The following is an 18,849-nucleotide window of genomic DNA, read 5'->3' on the forward strand; positions in this document are numbered from 1 at the left end:
GTTTGAGTCCATACAGTATTTTAGCCTATTCTAGACTTGTAGCAGCAAGGTTTTGGTCCATTTTTTAGGCCTGTGCAGACCCCGTAATTTAAAGTGGTCAGTCCCTAAATTTGCGTCATCAGAAACCAAGATGGCGGCATTTTTGAGAACTGCGCTAACTTCCACTGGTACTGGTCAGGAGTTTTTTAAATCATACTTTTTGGACACTTGAGAGTGGGCTGCTGTGTGGGGTGAGTTATTATGACCTGAAATGTTCACCGGTGATATTATGGCACCCTCAACTTGCCTATTTTTACATTGTTTATACAGAGTTCCATTGGTGTCCTGTGGCCTTAGCATACTTGGGTATAGATGAAAGGTTACAATTAGAGTCATGCACAGTTGGTGTATTTTCATGCCATTCAACATGACTTATTACTATATTAGACAGTGGAAGATCTTACTTGGTGACTCTGGGAGGGGTGGACTGGTCCTTATCTTCCAAGGACAGCTCCACTTCCTCCACATTGACAGTGGTCACCACCTTCACCTCCACCTGTAAGAAAATGGTACAGTCCGACTTCAATCTACTTGTAAAACAAACCAAAGACACCATTTTCAACATCTTGGATGTCAGAAAAGTAAAAATTTCAAGACATTGGTTTGAATGCATCAATTTATGATATATATGTGTGTTGAAGATTAAACTTTTGTTTGTTTGTTTATTTTGATCTGCAAGTAAAATCTATAATCCTTCCTGGACTACATACCAAACTAGAAAAGTTTTGTACTATATTATTTTTCAAAACTCTTCTGGTTGGTTTTATCATTAATTTTGTGTATATACTTAAGTTCTAAAGGTGCACTCTCACTGCTCTTGAGTCAAGCTTGCGTCACTGCGGGGTTCTCAAAATACTCAAATTTCAGAGATTAAAAACAAATTTTCTTACCTTTTGTGTATTTTGTCGTCTTCTAAGTCATACTTTTTTGTATTACGCACCTATATTTAAGTTATGAAAAATCTGAGAAAATAACAAAACAGTGATGCAGTTCACGAACCCTGCAGTGATGCAAGCTTGATGCAGGTGCAGTGAGAGTGGACCTTAACAAAGCAGACTTTTTGTAAATTTTTTTTTAGAAAACCTTACCTGGGCACCAGACAGCCCTATCAGCCTGCTATCAGGCTTGTCTGCAGCCACACTGAACTCAATGGTGTAAAAACCCCGCCCAGCCTTGGTCTTCAGGAAGTCCAGCTCATACAGAGTACTGTGGGGATTCAAACACAACTTTGAGTTCAACAACTTCCAGGGATAAACTATGACAGTACAAGGAAGAGAAGATCAAGTGAAAAGGGGTATTTTTTTCATCTCAAATGTCATGACTTTTATCACTGCATTTGAGTGATATCAAAATTTTGAGTCTTCTTCTCCTACTCAATATGGTACTCTATTTGTCAAGCGACTCACAGTACTTTGTATGCTAAGACTAAGTCACAAACTTTTAAAGTGTTCTGGTCTTGGAAAATTCACAACAAACAAAATGCCAGATGACAAATCACAAATCTTCAGCAAACAGATCTAGAGCAGATGGATTGAGAATGGGGTTAAAGAGGCAGTACACATCAGATTCTGCTCCTATTCTTAAACCACAACCAAGGCAGCCACTGTCTACCTCTTCCAGGTGCCAGGTCATGTGATAAGTCTCAGAATTCAGAGGAAAGAAGGCAGATCCCTTCTAAAGCTTTCCATCACAGCTATCATTAGCTGTGTGTAACTAGTCAATTCTTAACATTTAATCAACGAACTGGCAGTTGTAAAATTTTGTTACTGTAACTTACTTGTCCTTAGCGACTGCGGTGAGAGCGGAGTTACTCAGGACCACAGCGCCATCTTCCTTCCTCTCTGCAGAGTCGGCCTTCACTGTCAGTTTCCCCAGGGCACCGCTCATCACGTTACTCACGCGGACCTACACACACACAACACCAATCACACAACAGTTCATAATATTTTACAATTTTAAACTCCATACATAACAAAAGGTGCCTACCATCAAGCTCGTAATCAGTCTCTGATCCTTATCAAGTTGAAATGACCCAAAGCCAGACCGGAAGTGTGATGTCAGCAATGGATCAAAGGTGCTTGGAAGTTGGTATCGGCCCCCGTCTTGGTTGAGGGAAGATTGGTGGGAGTCTGATGTAAATGACCTCTTTCACATAATGTTGACTACCATCACAGATGAACTCAAAATTCATATTGTCTGTCAGCGTTCCCGCCAGGTTCTTGAAAGTATGCGTCCAAATATTTGGGAGGGGGTATTGAGCGCCGGAGGCGCGAGACGAGCGCCGCAGGCGCTCGCATTCTAGGGGGGTCCGGGGGCATGCTCCCCCGGGAAAATTTGGATTTTCAAACCCTCTAGAACACAATTTCCTTCAATTTGAGAGGAAAATCATGCGCTTGAGATTGGATGTCGGTTGCCTCTTTTACTCCCGTTATTCAGTAACCGACGACCGCCCTCTCGAACCCCAAAAATACGTTATATTAAAAAAAAAAAAACTATAAGCACAGGGAATCAGCCTTCTGTGATCTGGCCCGGGTATAATTTGTCTAGACATGAAAATTTTGGATTTTTGATGCTTCGCAACAGGGCGCTAGCCAGTTCGTCAGCCCATGGAAAAATTCTGCCAATTCTTTCCGTCATTGAATAAAAAAATGTCTACCTCGTGCGATCGATCACGGTTTTGCCATCCCGCATCAAATAGTTTTCCGAGACGATGGAATAACGACGCCATCACACTTTGTTTTTTCTTCTATTTTTCCCGATGATTTTACTCAAATTTATCGAAACGGTGGGGTTTTACAAAGACGTGCCGTCATTTTCCACGAGCGTGCGTTTGTTTCCTGCGACCTCAGGTAACCCCGTTTTCTGCGTGAAACATTTGGCTGGATTTCTTTTTAAATAGACCAACAACGTTATACATTACTCGAAGGAGGACGATCTGTTGCCTCTTTGGCAGTGATCAGTGTCGGTGTAGCCTTGAAGCAGTAGCCAGAGAGACGTCCCAACTTGCTGGGCCCTGCGATCGGCGGTCCGTCTGGGGAGGGGGGCGTGCCGCGCCATGTGCCACGGAGTGCACAGCCGACTCGATCGACGCTTGACAACAATATCGCGGCCCCTTTTCTGCCACAAATTTTGTCTTTTTGAAACAAAAGAAATTTTGGAAATAAGAAATAAAGTGTATAGTTTTGGATTCTTCACTTATTTACCGCGCACCGCTTTTTTAACTTGGATAAATGGGGAAACTTTAATAGTAAATTGTTAGCAGCTAGGGAAGAAACTTGCCAGACGACACGGGCGGCTACCAATATCACAAAACAACGTCACGTGCGCTAATACTCGGTAACTTTTGTTTTTTTCCCGGTGACCAATGACAGAGTACAACATTACATTTATCAAACGCTGATTGGTTATTAAGATGATTGGATTTGGACCTGGTGGCCAATCTAGACTGCTTGGCGCCGGCGGCCTGTTGTCAAAGATACCGACTGCCAATCAACTGCCCACAGCGTGAGAACTTTTGTTGAGATGTGCAACACTCGCGCAGAACAGTTTGGTTGTTCAATACTAGTATTACCCAAAAATCTTTAACAAATACGTGAAAATGAGGACAAGTAAGTATCATGTTAAAATCAGAATATAAAATCTGCATAAGATTTCTTCCAGAGTTAAAGAATGCTGACTGTCAGATGTATTTCACGGACTACAAAAAATTACATTGCGCAACGGACAGCTCAGACTGGTGCGTGGCTGGGTGTGTCGCACATCATGGGTCCGCTAGTTGTAAAACGTGCCGCACTCCGCCCCATGCCCAGACTACTGGGATGACCGGAAAGTGAACAATTTGAAGTATAAATTGTGAAGGTAGGATTCCTTCTTATAAAGACAGATTTATTTTAAGAATCCAGATACATTTTGTACACTGGTGGTACAGGTCAGCCTTTCTTTCACATTTTTTTATGGACGCATTCAGCCGAGCCGAGTGCGTCTTTCCAGAAAAAAATGCGTCCAAAGACGTAAAGACGTATGCCTGGCGGGAACGCTGTTGTCTGTTATTCTGTGCAGGGTTGTCTCCAGCTTGAATTTTTTTCCCGTCCTACTCATTGTTTCAGAGGCCACGTTGTTGATTTTCCAGGTTGAATATGTCATTTTAAGCTTATCAAAGTACATTTTCAACAGTTTTCATGTCATTTTTGCCACAGATGGGGTAAAATTATTTTCTGTCCCAACAAACAAATTTCTGTCCCAGGACAGAAGGAAGGGTCCTGTAGACAGCCCTGGTTGTAGTGCTTAGTGGCAAAGAAAAGGGTGGAAAAGTTTCCTTGTTGTTTCAGCAGCAGGGTACATTTTTGCTAGAAATCCCTTTTATGTGCACAAGGTACATTGTACATCCTCAAACATGCAAGCCTCACTGTATACGTCCCTTGCAAAAGGCGGGTGCAGCCCCAACTGAGATGCCCTATCCAGGATTGAACCAGGGTCTTCCTATTAACTAACTGTATGTAAAGATTGAGGAATTCTTACAATGAAGAACAAAGTTGCTCTCATTTTGTAGGAAAAAAAAGTTATGCTGTATCATTAACAGGTAATAACTATATAATATTTATATAGAGAGAGATTGGTACACATACCTGGACCTTGGACTGGGCACTGGAAACAGTCATGGAGCTTTCACGAGTGATACACACTGGAATGTGGTACTGAAAAGTAAACATACAAATATATAAACAACACATCATACGTACATACACACGTCATAATTAACCTCACCAAGAAATGACTCATTTTTTTCAACAAGGTAGTTTCACTGTTAAAAATTAAAATCCTGCACACATCTTTCAGTATATAGGGCAATGCCCATCTCCATTTTGACAGTCCTTGGGCCACACAGGCTACCACTGCAGGGAGATTAAGGTTTGTAACCTGGTATAATTATAGCTGTTAAGTCTTTTTCCTCTTCTCTGTCAAGACAAAACTTGGCAGTTATAAATTATACCTTTGGATATTAGGCTAAGCAGGGCTCGAAATTCATTTTTGGGATTAGGTGCACTGGTGCACCCAGCTTAAAAAATTGGGTGCACCAAAAAATTTTGGGGTGCACCATTTAACTTTAAGTAGAATGTAAAAAAAAAACCTTAATAACAAAACTTATTTACAAGCTATCAAATTCTTAAACAAGTAACATGGCAGACATTTTTATTATCTTTCTAACACTTAGATGTCAAGAATATGATGTATACTAGTATACAGTCAAACCTGCCCGAGCGACCACCTCTTCTCAGCAACCACCTGGCCATTTCGACCGCTTTTTCTCGGTCCCGATTTATTTTCCCATTGACGTAAGCATTAAGCGACCTTTTCTCAACGACCACCTTGCCAACGCGACCGGGACCGCCCCAAATTCGGACCCATAATGACCGCATCATTTTCAAAATTAAGGTTTTCATCGATTTTTGATAATAACTTAGCGCGATTTTGTGCCGAAATCGGCCAGTCTGCGTCGGATTTTGGGGTTAAATTTACAGTTTACAGTGTGCATGTTGTATTTGACATTAAAGACCTTGCTTCTTTGCGTGCGTGCAGTGTGCTTGCTATTTGGCATTAAACACAACGGAAACCATTTATACTTTGCATCGGGCATATTTTCAGTCGATACTCTTCTCAGCGACCACCTGTCCAAATCGACCGTTTTTTTCCGGTCCCCCGGGTGGTCGTCTTGGGCAGGTTTGACTGTACTTGATATCTTTACATACATAAACCTAAGAAAATATTTAGGTGCACCCTGTGCACCCACTGAAAATAGTTGGGTGCACAGTTACAATTTTGGGTGCACCTGGGTGCACATGCACCCAGTATTTCGAGCCCTGCTAAGTGATAAGTCTTTTACTCTCATACTCTTTCCCATTAGTTCTGAGTGCTAAGCAGTATGTACTATTTTATTTTAAGTTTTCGGTATGCCCTGAAAGCCAAATGAAATGCACAGTCAACACTCTACTCGCAAGGCAAGTGAACCTATCATGTGTTTTATAGTATATCGCCCAAACAAAAACAACATGCACAACTCACTTTGTTGTTGCCAAGAGTCGAGAGCCCAGCGGCCACATCGTACGCGTTCTTCGGACTCTGCACATGTTTTCGACTCAGGAGGTAGTTGGCAAACTTTACTGCCTGATCCTAAAAAAAGAAAACAAGAAAAACAGTAAATACACTTGTCCAGTTACCGTAAATTCCTTTATTTTTGCATGGATGACTAATTTCATGCGTAGGAGGGGAAAAGAGGTTTTTACAGTTTGTAGCACGATTACAGTACAATAGAAGAGTATATTAGAAATATAAAACACACATTATTAGAAGTGTTATGACTTTGCTATAAGGGGCATTATCAGAGGCATCATTGAAAAGTACACTAAACTGGTATTCACTGGGTTACACATATCTGACACTTTGATAAACAGCATGTATGAGAGATCTCTATCTATAGTGGAAAACACACGGGTATGCACAGTCTAGATACTGTAAAATTAATGCAGAAATGTTCGCGGTGGTTTTATGTTGGCGGCTTTGCGTTGCAAATTTACCGCAAACTTAAAACCACCGCAAACACTTTTTTCATGGTAGTAAGAGACCACAGTGCATGGTGCTAATGCAAACTTAAAACCACCGCGAATAGTCCTTTATTAAATCCCCGCGAACTTAAAATGCATTAACAGTATACAGAAGCTTTTTATACTGGGGACATTAAATTGGAGATCTCTTTGAATGCTTTTTTCAGGGTGTCAGACATATATGACCAGGCAAAACCATAATTAAAGCAGATGTTATAATTAGTCGCCAAATAGGGGTACATGTCTGTGGTTGTGGTTTTACCTCCATAATCAGTGGTGCTTTATTTTGTTGTCCAGCCAGTCTGTAGGCTCCGACCACGAAAAACGAGGTGAGTCCCAGATCTCCCTCAAACTGGAGGTATTTTTCACCGACTTCGTCCGCTTGCGCTACTAGGTCCTATAGAAGAGAAAACATGGCATGTTGATATACTTACTGACTTGTTGGCTAAGGCCAAGTCATACATTTTTGTCTGGGCTATGATAACGTTTGACACTGGTGTTGCAGACAAGATGATAACTTGTCTTATGTCATGCCTGGGCCACGATAACATTCGATACAGGTGTTCCGAACAGGGTGATACTTTTCTGTATCACATGGGGCTCTAAGTTGTATCACATGGGCTTCCTTCGAATAAATCAAACTATTTCGAGCGAGCCGTGTGTAGCACGGTTGAAAATCCGAATACCGGATTCGGATGTTAGAATTGCTGTTGTTACAATCTTTTGTTCGAGGACACAACATTTTCTCAACTTCTGGTGCATTTCACATCGAAATGTGTTTTCTCAGGTGGGTATGACATAAATAAAATACAACATGGTGTATTCTGCATCACCCTTGGTCCCAGTCCTGCGATCTGATCCCCTTCCGACTGTACATTATGTTTCTGTACTTGGTAGCTTGGGAAACTCACCTCTATACTTTCAAATATAACTTTGACGTCCGTTTCCTTGGATAGCTGGGCTGCAATGTGTAGGGCCATGCTCCCACTGTGAAAAAAGGTTTAGCATAAATCATTAGGACTGTATACTTGTTAAACAGGGGAAACATAGCACATGTACCTCAAACCATAGCTCAAAATATTTTGTCAACGTTACCTACAATTATCAGAGCAGCTTGAAAGACACTGCAGAAACGTAGTCAAAATTTTGCATGGCTTAAGAGTAACTCGCAAATGTACTGGGTACGAATTAGAGTGTATGACTTTGTTATGCTTATCTTACGGTCTTCTGACAGGCAACAAAAATTGCGAATGGTCTTTAATCATACAGGTTTTAGTTATTGTAGAACTACTGGAGGTCACAACTACAAATGAATAGAACTGTGTTCCATACCTTAGTATGCTGTCATCGGTTTTCAGAGCTTCAGTCAAGGCATTGACCACCTCATTGGAGTTCACTACAGTCAGAAAATAAAATTGGGTACAAGTCAGAAAATGCACTCTAACAGATACATTATCCTATATACTGTAAATGCAGAAATATTCGTGGTTGTTTTATGTTCATCTAATGCAAACTCAAAACTACCGCAAAGCTTGTGAACACTCCATTTTCCTGCTACCAAGAAATCAAATGCCCACAAACTTCAATGCATTTACAGCAACACAGTTGTAAACTATAAATACAGAGTAATACAAAAAGTTTTAGTGTCAGTCCTCAAAATGAAGAAAACCATTGTGTCCCGTGTTTGAGGAGAGTCACACCTCAAGCATGTTAAACTTAAAGAACCCACCAAATTTATCGAAAAGACAAGGGGTTTTGAGCAAGTCAAATACCAATCTGTATATACAGGATGTACAGCTTGTACTCTCTAGTACAAATGTGGTATGTTTACCACCATAAGGCTGTTTACTGGTTATTTACAAACAAACAAACAAATAAAAGTCCTGTACCTGGCAGCCCCAGGTTGGTAAGGGCAGACACCACGAAGAACAGGGTGGGCACGTCCACTCCATCCTTAATGGCTGCCTGGAGAGTGTTCTGGGCATTGCTGTTGGACAACTGGTGGGCAAGACAAGGAGGTAAACATTACATTTATTTCTGTTTAAGACTATGATCTCATACATAAATCATCATCGACTGAAGAAAGAAAACAGAAATAATATGTTGAAAGAGCCTGGATCAAATTAAGTGATTATACCAAACATTGACTGAGTGAGTCTAAAATCTTCTATCTATACAGCAAAACATCTACAATGTTTGCAAAGAATGCTTTTTGAGTGTACAACACAATATTTCATAAACGTTTGGTTACAACTTATGCTATAGTATATGATGTTGTGACTTGTTGTATAGCAATTTTCAGGGCTGTTTCCAGTTTAAACTTTGCTTCCGTCTTGTAGTGACTGTTTGAGAGCCAATGTTGTTAATTTGCACTGTTAAATCTGTCATTCAAAGCTAAAGCCTTACAAAGATACATTTTCATCAATTTCATATAATTTTTAGGATGGATGGGGTGAAAATTTTTTGTCGCAACAAGCAAATTTCTGGAACAAAAATTGGTCCTGGAGACAGAAATCAGTAAGTTATACTTTTATTTCCAGAGTTATCAGGAAGACTGTTGAATTTATTACCTGACAGTTTCCCAGAGCTTTAGTGGCAGCAGAGGCATAGTACAGAGACTCTGGACTCTTGTAGTCCACTGCTGACTTCACATAGTTACAGTTGTCCTGGAGGAAAACAAAGCATAACATATTTCATCGATTTATTTAGCACTGTAAGGGTGATCAAATAAAGTGCCATATGAAAGCTTTATTCAAAGAGCAGTCTATAAGTAGCAAGTGGACAGTTTGGTCAAAGGACAACGCACTTGTTGATCATGTGTAATGTTATGCAATACACAAATATTGTCATAACTGCAAAAATAATATCATGACAAAACATTTTTTTACAAAATGGAAACTGTGGATTATCTATTTTCCTGTAATCTACCTCAGAATAATTTTCTTCACAACTACATGTACAACGTACCAGTCACTAACTTACAATGCTGCTATTACACATTTCTTTCTCTATTCTTTCAATAATATCAGTACTGGTACTTCAATTCAACATGGTAGTTTTCTGCTAGCTGAAAAATCCTTAAAGTATGAAAAAGCATCTATGAAGTTGCCAAGGAATATGTCGGACATTTGGAATGAACAAATTACAACAAATAATATACCACAGGTTACATGCATGCACTTGCAAGCTTGTTGTGGCATAAAATGGTTAGTTCACCATGCAGTGTTTGGTTACAGATGGTTTAGTACTGAGCTGTTCCAAAGTGTTTTACCTCCACTCTTTCATACTGACAACATTCTCCTTCTATCTTCACCATCTGTGAACAATAGTCACCAAACAACCCAACATTATAACACAGGGCTTGAAATACTTTTTTCTGCATATCTGCGCTGGTGCAGGTAACATTGAAAATTACCTGCACCAGACAAATTTTACCTGTACCACTCTGAATTTAGGAAGAATACTAAAATTGTTGAGGAACCATTGCTATCTTTTTGTTTCATACTTAATAGGTGGTAACAGTCGATGCAGCTAATAACAATCCACATACACCTACATCATACGACATTTACGTATAAAACCCAGTACATGGACCAGTGCAGGTTAGGTGCAGGTAGACACCAGAAATACCTGCAAAGCTCCAATTTTACCTGCACTAACCTGCATATGCAGGTGGTATTTCGAGCCCTGTAACACCAACTTCTGTTCAACAAGACCCTTTATACAAGTAGCCTGATTTTATCATGCTTATCGCGGCCCACAAACATCAGGTAGGGGCCAGTTATCGTAACTTACAGCCCCAGACAGTTTGCTCTATACACACTTTGCCAGAAAAGGTATTTATATATGGTACAATATATGTGGTTTTAAAATAATGCATATGCATGCAATGCCTAGGGTAAAAAATAACAAAAAACACAAAGCTTCACAAAACTACACTGGGATGTTCTTGTTTTTTCTCCAAAATCATTTGGCCTACAAGTACAATATAAAAACACTTGATCCAAAAGTTCTGTTGCAGTGATCTTCAGTTTTAAATTCGATCTACTTAAAAGTTAAATCAAAGCTATAACTATAAAAGCTATAGCTAGTCAATATTGATTAGAATTGAATCAAAGTTAACTATGGCTACTGTTATATGCATTGTCACAAGATGGTTTCAGAAAATGTTATGTTAGGGCTTTTGCTTTGGGATGGTATTAGTGCTGATTCTGTTAATGTTAGTAGACATGGAATTTGGTGTTATACCTTATTATGTTGGTGCAGTGCTATTTTAGCTGAAACTGCTTTGGAATAGCTCAGTCAGTGTTAATAGTTACAAATCTGTGGATACATGTACATATATCCTTCATTAGATAGGACTAACAGTTTTTTTTATTTGAATACGAAGCAGGCTGAATGACAATTCTGACTTGAAATCATGTGACTCCATTGCACATGCCCACACAAAAAAAAAGTTTGGGTTGGTACTTGGTAGGTTTTTCTTGAGTAGCTTGGGAAACAAAACTATTTTCCCTTGGCCTTAGGAACAATACTATCCATGCAATGACTAAAGAAAAGAGTACATCTACTACATTTACACATGCATGGATGCATGCATGTCTGAAACAATGACAAATCTCTTCTGTCACTACAACTTACAAGCATTAATGAGAAAATGATGGTGTTAGCTATTGTTATGAACAATAGAAAAGGCCTGTGAAAACAAACACATTAACTAATAAAAGGCAAATGTGTGGATATCATTGACTTCAGCTATATGTTGATACCATTACTAGTATAAAAATAAAACTTTGTTCCAACACACACAAAAAATTCAACTTCCCAGCACTTGTTCAGTTGTTTGGCCACTTGAATTCTATGGAAGACTGGAGTAGGACAGTTGAAAATTCAATGCACTAATTTTTGCTGGCCATGTGGCTTGTACTACCGTTGAAGTAGAGAGCCAGCTGGAAAACTCTTGTTCTGGACACCTGTTTTCTCTAACTTAGTCTAAGAAACGAGTTGGTCGTCCAAGGCTAACTTTGAAGAAACTTAATAATCAGGGTTCTCCCCAGAGAGTGGAATAAGGGAGGCCCTCCACTATACTCTCAGCCAGCTCCACTATACTATTTTTCAAATTTAGTGTGTTTCTTCCCTATTTTCTTTGTTTGTTTTGCTAAGATTAATGACAATTCACAGATTTTTGTACCAAGTGGCATCACTTTTCCAGTCAGCATTGTCTGCAAAAACTTGTGAATGAGCAATGATCAAAACAATAGTAGTTTTGCCACTTCACAACAAAGGAATAACAACAGTATATTATACTTGTAGTATTTGACACCCTCTGTCTTTGCAAAATGAACCCATTTTCATGAAAGTGCAGCGCATATTTTTGCCAGCCCCTCCACTATACTAAAAAATTCTGGGGAGAACCCTGTACTTATTGAGTCAGAAACTGGTCTAGTTGGCCTGGAACTTTTCATAGCAATGAATGACAGACTGTACTGCAAGTCAAACTTCACTTGCTACACCTCAGGGGGTTGATGACTAATGATGATTTTTGGTGTTGGAACAAAGTTTTAACTCTGTCCTATACTCTATAGTATACATACATGTGTGTTGGGGATCTGCGCTCCCAACAGCTTCAGGCCCAGGATGGAATAGTGGGCGCTGGCGAGGTCCGTGAAGGGACGGGCGTTCTCAAACACCGCCTTGAGCCGTGCCTGGTCCACGGTGGTCAGCACAGTGGTGGGGGTCAGCGCTTGACCAACCACGGTCAGGGCGAACAACACCAGAAGGGTAGTGCCTGCGGAAAATAGAGCATCTGTTATACAACTGAAGAGAATGATGAAAAAAGCTTGCTTAGTGAGGACAGGATGGGGTTAACTATGCAGGGCTCGAAATACATTTTGGAGTCAACTCCGAAGTTGAGCCAAAAGTTACTTACAGTTACATCAAAAGAAACTTACTTACACAACCTAAATTAGGGGACTATTAACCCTATATCTCCTCTTCTGAAAATTTACAAAACTTTGGTAGCATAGAGAAACCGCTGGGAAATACTAGTAAGTGGTCATCAGCAAATGTAAAAAAAGGCATCAAATTTTCAAGTTAATATCATGCATGGTTCGTTAATTCGAAGTTTATTTGCAAGTTCTTGCCCGAGGGCTAATTGCAACATGAAACATACAGAGAATATAATAAACATGTATAAAATGAAATACTTTGGTATAGATAACAATGGTGACAAGTGTAAACGAGTGACTATTCTATCAATGGTATGGACTGCTGAGAGCTACAATCTACGTATTTAGGGTTTGACTTCTTTTCTGGAAGCAGTGGAAGACGAAGTGTCCCACTTAATAATGCTAATAATGCATGGGGTCGCAATGTTTGCACATCAAATTAGAACACAATAGATAGTATTATCCATTGTTCCGATGCATGTTAACTCATTTTGTTGTATATGTTTTCTGAATAACACTGCTTTGGTAAAAACGGCAGAATAAAACAAAAAGGGAAGGGGGAACAAAGCCCCCCTCCCCCTTGCCAAGTCAGCCATTTTTTTTGGCCTCTCAAAATCAGCTGATCCGGATGCGACAAAACGCTTAAACCGGCACTGAACATTTTTGGACCATTTTCGTGACTTTTGCATGATCCAAAACGCAATTTCCCAACTTAAGAAACTACATCCCTTATAAAAACTATTTCAAAACATTTTATAACATTCCTACGACTGAAAACATGAACACCTGCATTATGCACACGTGGCAACACACAGCGCCTTAGCCGGTGCAAAGGCCATTTTTCTGTACCCACCCACCGAACTTTTTCAACATTTCTGCGCTTTTTTCTCAAAAACTGAACATTCTCAACACCGCAACTATGCACTGCATTGACATTCATTGTCTATTGAACAATTCTATAATTTCATTTCATTGCAAAATGGGAGAAAATATGATAAAATGATATTTTTTGGAGAACTTACCTCTCGTCATCTTTCCGCCAGACAGATTGCCACGAAGAGGACGCACATCCGGGAGCTTTCAACGAAGTAGGTCAAATGTCACAACAAAAACGTGCTTTTAATCTTTAATTTAGCTAATTTTTGGGACGGTATTTCTTCACATTTGCTAATACAGATTCAAAACATATTTTCTTCAATGAGATGCAAAGCAAAAACCTATTCAAAATGTTCAAATTAGCATGAAAAGTAGAAAACTGTATTCATTTCCGGTTAAAGGGGAAACTGTAACCCTAGAAGACCATCTAGGCTATAAAATAAATTACTAACTAATATATAAATCGGTGTTTTCTGAGGTGAATTTTTCCACAAAACGGCAAAAATGATTGGATTGTGAATGAAAAATTAAGATGTAGACATTATTGATATCTAAATATGTCTAATGTTGTGTTCTTGTGGTTTTATTTTCATCAATTGTTTATTTTGCAGTCCTACGTGTGGGGGCTTGTCACCTTTTCTTTCAAACATGGCGTCTGGCGGGAGACCTGGCACACGCTCGTCGGGCCAAGACGCGATGGACGCCGAAGAAGAGACCTCAGTCTTCGTCTACGACCGCCGAGAGGGAGACTACCCCGAGAAGAAGATCCAGCTTGGAGGAATCTTCAAGTTCGAGTCGTTCAAGGCCCGAATTCGCGAGGTTTGTTTACAAGTTTGCACGCCCGCGAAAACAACACCCCCTACTAGCGTGGGCATGAATGAAAGGATGTTTGTTTTTCTTTCATTTTGTTGATCAATACAGTTCAATTAAACGAAAGAAAATGCTCATGAATCACAATGATACTCAAATGTATTGTGAAAGAAATTTGTAGCTTGTCTAATTTGGAAAACGAAAGTTGTTTCCTGCATACGACTTTCAAACACAGGGTTTGAAAATTCATAAATTATGGGATTAGTATTCATTTTGGGGAAATATTTATGAACACAATGGAAAGGATGGGCACACATGGAATGCCACCAAAACATGTCAACACAACACAGGCTTTGAAAACTTTCTATGAACCCCAATGTTATAATATGTTATAATAACTATCTTTAAAATTTTAAAACAGAAATGCAACAATTTGAACAGAGGCTTTTCTCTGGCAACTATAATAATCACGAACATTTGTTTACGAAGTGTGCAATAACATTGAATGTTCATCATTCTGAATATGTATGCGCGTCAACAGGAAAATTAAATTGTGAGGGCCCCTGACTTGTAAACAACTTTCTCGTCCAGACCATTGTTTTGATTTGCATAACAATATCTAAGTACGATTTGTTTATTGTCTCAGTGGCCTTTGTCTTTGCAATACTAACCTCAATTTCTGTCACTGCTCTTGCGTACTCGAAATGGTGAACATGCTTATAGTACCTTCATCGTACATACCTATACAAATATCAGGATGCACACATTGATGGTCAGAAACCATGCGCACAGCTACAATTTTCCATTGACAAGCATCCAGTATTACCTGAGCCCTGAAAGTTGTATCGGCAAATTTTTTGTTGTTGCTGCTCACTGACCTAGACTACCATAATTCAATGATGCTCCCAGAGTACATTTTGTAGATGATGTAACTAACAGTTGATTTTGTTCTTTACAGGTATTCAAGCTCAAAAATGAGGAAGAGTTTGTGATTGTGACAACCAACAGAGAAGAGATCAAAGATACAAAGACATATGGTAAGCATGGCCAAGTTGGACAACGCAATGAGGGATGAAGTCCACCATCTCTGATTCAGTATTCTTACTGGTCAGGATTTTTTACCATGATTTTTTCACAATGTGGAGGCATCTTAGTGCAGCAAAGCCATGGTAACCAAAGCAGGCATTAGCAGTTGTAGGGGGTCCGGGGGATTTCTTCCCAAGTTTTAAATTCATAACCCTCAGAAACACAATTTCCTGTATTTTAAGGGCCAATTTCAGTTATAAAACCAACCTTTTGCCTTTGTAAGTTTATTACAAAACAACAGAAAAGTTCCCTTTGCTGGTTGAAACTCAGCATAGGGGCCCAAATCACAGCATAATGGATCCAAATCACAGCATAGGGGATCCAAATCACAGCATATGGACCCAAATCACATCTGCTAAAAAGGCCATGGCAAGAACAAGTTACTGATAAGATCTCTCTTGTCCCCAGACAAGCTGATAGAGGATGGCGACACCCTGTATATCCTGAACACTGCGGACCAAGAGCTGGCGGCCCCCACGCAGGAGAGGATCGACTACCTGCCTCACTACGACACCCTGGTCAAGAGTGGCATGTACGAGTACTACGCTAGCGAAGGGCAGAACCCACTACGTGAGTATCGTTAGCACGTTTTTTATACCTCTTGCATACGTCTTAACCTCACATTACCTCCGTGAACAGGCTTTTCCTACTTTTAGCTAGGATTTTATTATAGGGGGTCAAGATTTCTTAGTGACTGAAATTCACCATGCAGCGAATGCTACAGGTTATTGTAGGGGGGTCAGGGGGTTCTGATTTTTCAAAAATCTTGAATTAGATGGTGCACTCTGGGGTTTCCATAGGGGCAAATTATACCTAGTGGCATCCCTGGTCAATTAGAATTTCATGCTTGTCAGAGGATCTGCTCCCCAGTATAAGGGCATCTTCAGGGCATCTAGTGCGTCCGATTTCTTATTATTTAAAGTACAGTGCGTCAAATTGACAATTGACTTGCCCCCCACTTACATTGTACAGCCTATGCCTTTGCTGAGTTGATTGACAACGCTCTAGCAGCAACTGCTGACAACGTGGGAGACAGGAATATTGAACTTCGCATTGTAAGTACTGGTACACTTGGCAGATAGATATTGATAGCTGTAGAACTAAAAAAAAGGCTTTTTTACTAAGTTTTATCAAACTATGTGGTGCAAGTGGTAATGTAAGCTTGCTGCTTGTCCATGGTGGTTAAATTTCGTGCATCCATGGAAAGAGCTTGATCCCAGGGAAGACCACAGGTCTGACATGATGTTAGGAATTATGTTGGACATTTTTGATGATGACATAATGGTAAAGCTGGCAGCCTTGTCTATGGGAGAGCTTCAGGTGTAAGCCTCAAGCGTCAAACATATAATATATACGTAAAAGAACCCAACACACTAAGAAGACTATGTCAAGAGAAGAGAGTGTGCTTTGCTAAAAAGCAATGCCACATTGCAGAAGTTACTTGACAAGGCAATATGTTTCACTTCAATTGAGGATGACAACTTTCCTTTTTACCTGTAATACGAATACAGTGAATTCTCCAGCGTTGTTCTAAAAAACATTGATGTTGTCTACTCAGTCATAGTGTTAACAAAAACATGTTACAGCATTTCCTGAAAGCCTTTTCAACCCTATCCTTACTGTTTTCTAGTGAATTCATTTAAAAAATGTGTTCAAAGAGGGTACCACTGCAGAAAAGAGGATAAGGTGTATATTATTAGTTGACCCCTCACCTCCTCCATGTATGCTCGACCACCACGAAAAGCGGCCTAGTAGGCCGATGGAGTATCTATCGAGTCAAAATAAAGGCACAAACAAACAAACAAACAAAGGTGTATGTATGGTAGTACTAGTAGTAGCTAAAGGAAAGAGGTTGCTCTTCTCAACCTCCTTGGCTAAAGCTAGCCTCTTTTTTGACCCCTCAGATTCTGGATGACAGGATCGAGGGAGGGAAACACTGCATCTGTGTCCTTGACAATGGCCACGGCATGACCTCTAAGGACCTGAATGACTGGGCCGTCTACCGCCTGTCCAAGTTCAACCGCAAGGACAGGAGGAGAAGCACGTGAGTGTTTGATGTTGAACTTGAGGAAGAATTATAGAATCTTACAGTAAAAGTACATGTATTACAAACAGTGTCTTCTAGTTCTACTTTCAGTGGAGCTCTACATATACACTTCAGATAATTGATAAATGTATGTTTAGATATCATAAGAATTTGTTGATAAAAAGCATATTTTATCAACAAATTCTTATGATATCTAAACATACAAGTAATTTATCAGAATCTAGAACTGGACAAAAATGGGGAGAGCTAATCCCTTTAGTGATGTAATTATATTATTGTACAATATGTAAATACCGAATTTGTAGACCTGTAAATAAAGTTCATGGATTGGACCATGAAAAGTAAAAAAAAAAAAAATCATATTTTACAAATATTGATTATAAAATCACAAACATTAATGCATTGATTTCAATTAAATTTCATCTTGCCAATAAACATTGACAAAGTGGGACCGCTATACTGTTGTTGTTTAGATGGACAGTACAGAGAATAGTGAGTAAAAGGACACTGCAATGCAACCAAGAGCTGCTAGGTGTCACTGCAAATTAGAACTTGTCATTGTCACCTAGAGGAAGGTGGCAGACAGTCCAACAAAATAATTTGGCTTGAAAAATGTACAAAATCTATCTTTTGTTTTCGTAGTAGAAACCATTTACCCGATAATTTACCGAAGTGATAAAATTACTATGGTATAAAGACTAATTATTATGGTATAGATGACTAGTGATTGAGTCGCGTCGATGTAGGTTAGACGTCCAGGTAACAAGATACGCCAAAAAATAGTTACTCAAGCAACTGGATTTGATTTTGGTTTAGTGTCACTGACGAAGGATAGTGGATTCTATCCAAAACGTCTGACCGTTTCCAAAACCATATCCAGTTGCTTGAGTAACTATTTTTTGGCGTAGTGATTGAGTCATTTATACCACTGAGGTGTAAGCACTATGCAGGCAAAATATCGTCTAGTTGTAGTGAGCTGTTAACTCAGGAAAGTTCCACTTGCCTTGCAGGGGTGGGGCTGCACAGTCCGCTCCCCAGGTTACCGTGGATACACGTACCCGCGCTGAACCCACCGCTGGGGAAAGGTACCCTCACCACAACCCCCCATAGCATAGGCTGTACTGTTCTGTACAAGCAGATGGGTGGCTTCTTATGTCTTTCATCAGTTTTTCTGTCTTTCTTTGTTACTCTGTGACTGGAGGGTAACCTCTGTCGACAGAGTATTGTAATCGTCCATGTCTTGTTTCATTCTACTTTCAAATTGATTTTTTTCTGCCTTTGGTTTTTCAATTGTCCATTTTGGATGTCTAGCTTTTACTGTTATTTTGTAGAAGCAGGTAGCTTTTTCTTTCTTTCTCTCTTTCTTTCTTTCTTTGCTTCTTTCTTTCTTTCTCTCTTTTACTTTGTCTCTCTCTCTCTCTCTCTTTCTTTCTCTTTCCTTTCG

At 39.7% G+C, this 18,849-nt stretch overlaps 2 protein-coding genes across 7 annotated transcripts in view; one reads left to right on the forward strand and one right to left on the reverse strand.

The window, feature by feature from the left end:
- The window catches only part of LOC118404202 (dolichyl-diphosphooligosaccharide--protein glycosyltransferase subunit 2-like), a 34,807-nt gene extending 21,126 nt beyond the window's left edge, over positions 1-13,681 (reverse strand). For 4 of the 6 annotated variants that reach the window (XM_035803227.1, XM_035803225.1, XM_035803226.1 and 1 more), the window contains exons 1-13: positions 13,609-13,681; positions 12,233-12,426; positions 9,910-9,954; positions 9,209-9,304; positions 8,528-8,636; positions 7,971-8,034; positions 7,550-7,625; positions 6,901-7,035; positions 6,100-6,207; positions 4,665-4,733; positions 1,817-1,944; positions 1,128-1,245; positions 444-535 (exon numbers count right to left, since the gene is read on the reverse strand). In XM_035803227.1, coding sequence (XP_035659120.1) covers positions 444-535; positions 1,128-1,245; positions 1,817-1,944; positions 4,665-4,733; positions 6,100-6,207; positions 6,901-7,035; positions 7,550-7,625; positions 7,971-8,034; positions 8,528-8,636; positions 9,209-9,304; positions 9,910-9,954; positions 12,233-12,426; positions 13,609-13,618 — 1,244 coding nt within the window. In that variant the 5' untranslated portion in view covers positions 13,619-13,681. The remainder of the gene's footprint in view (positions 1-443; positions 536-1,127; positions 1,246-1,816; positions 1,945-4,664; positions 4,734-6,099; positions 6,208-6,900; positions 7,036-7,549; positions 7,626-7,970; positions 8,035-8,527; positions 8,637-9,208; positions 9,305-9,909; positions 9,955-12,232; positions 12,427-13,608) is intronic. The other 2 variants (XM_035803229.1, XM_035803230.1) reach the window with 2 other exon arrangements.
- Positions 13,682-14,096: 415 nt separating this feature from the next.
- The window catches only part of LOC118404999 (structural maintenance of chromosomes flexible hinge domain-containing protein 1-like), a 56,036-nt gene continuing 51,283 nt past the window's right edge, over positions 14,097-18,849 (forward strand). Inside the window, exons 1-6 of the mRNA XM_035804399.1 lie at positions 14,097-14,281; positions 15,231-15,309; positions 15,767-15,928; positions 16,331-16,413; positions 17,263-17,402; positions 18,416-18,490. Coding sequence (XP_035660292.1) covers positions 14,111-14,281; positions 15,231-15,309; positions 15,767-15,928; positions 16,331-16,413; positions 17,263-17,402; positions 18,416-18,490 — 710 coding nt within the window. The 5' untranslated portion in view covers positions 14,097-14,110. The remainder of the gene's footprint in view (positions 14,282-15,230; positions 15,310-15,766; positions 15,929-16,330; positions 16,414-17,262; positions 17,403-18,415; positions 18,491-18,849) is intronic.

This window comes from Branchiostoma floridae, chromosome 17 (assembly GCF_000003815.2).
Source record: "Branchiostoma floridae strain S238N-H82 chromosome 17, Bfl_VNyyK, whole genome shotgun sequence".
NCBI lineage: Eukaryota > Metazoa > Chordata > Leptocardii > Amphioxiformes > Branchiostomatidae > Branchiostoma > Branchiostoma floridae.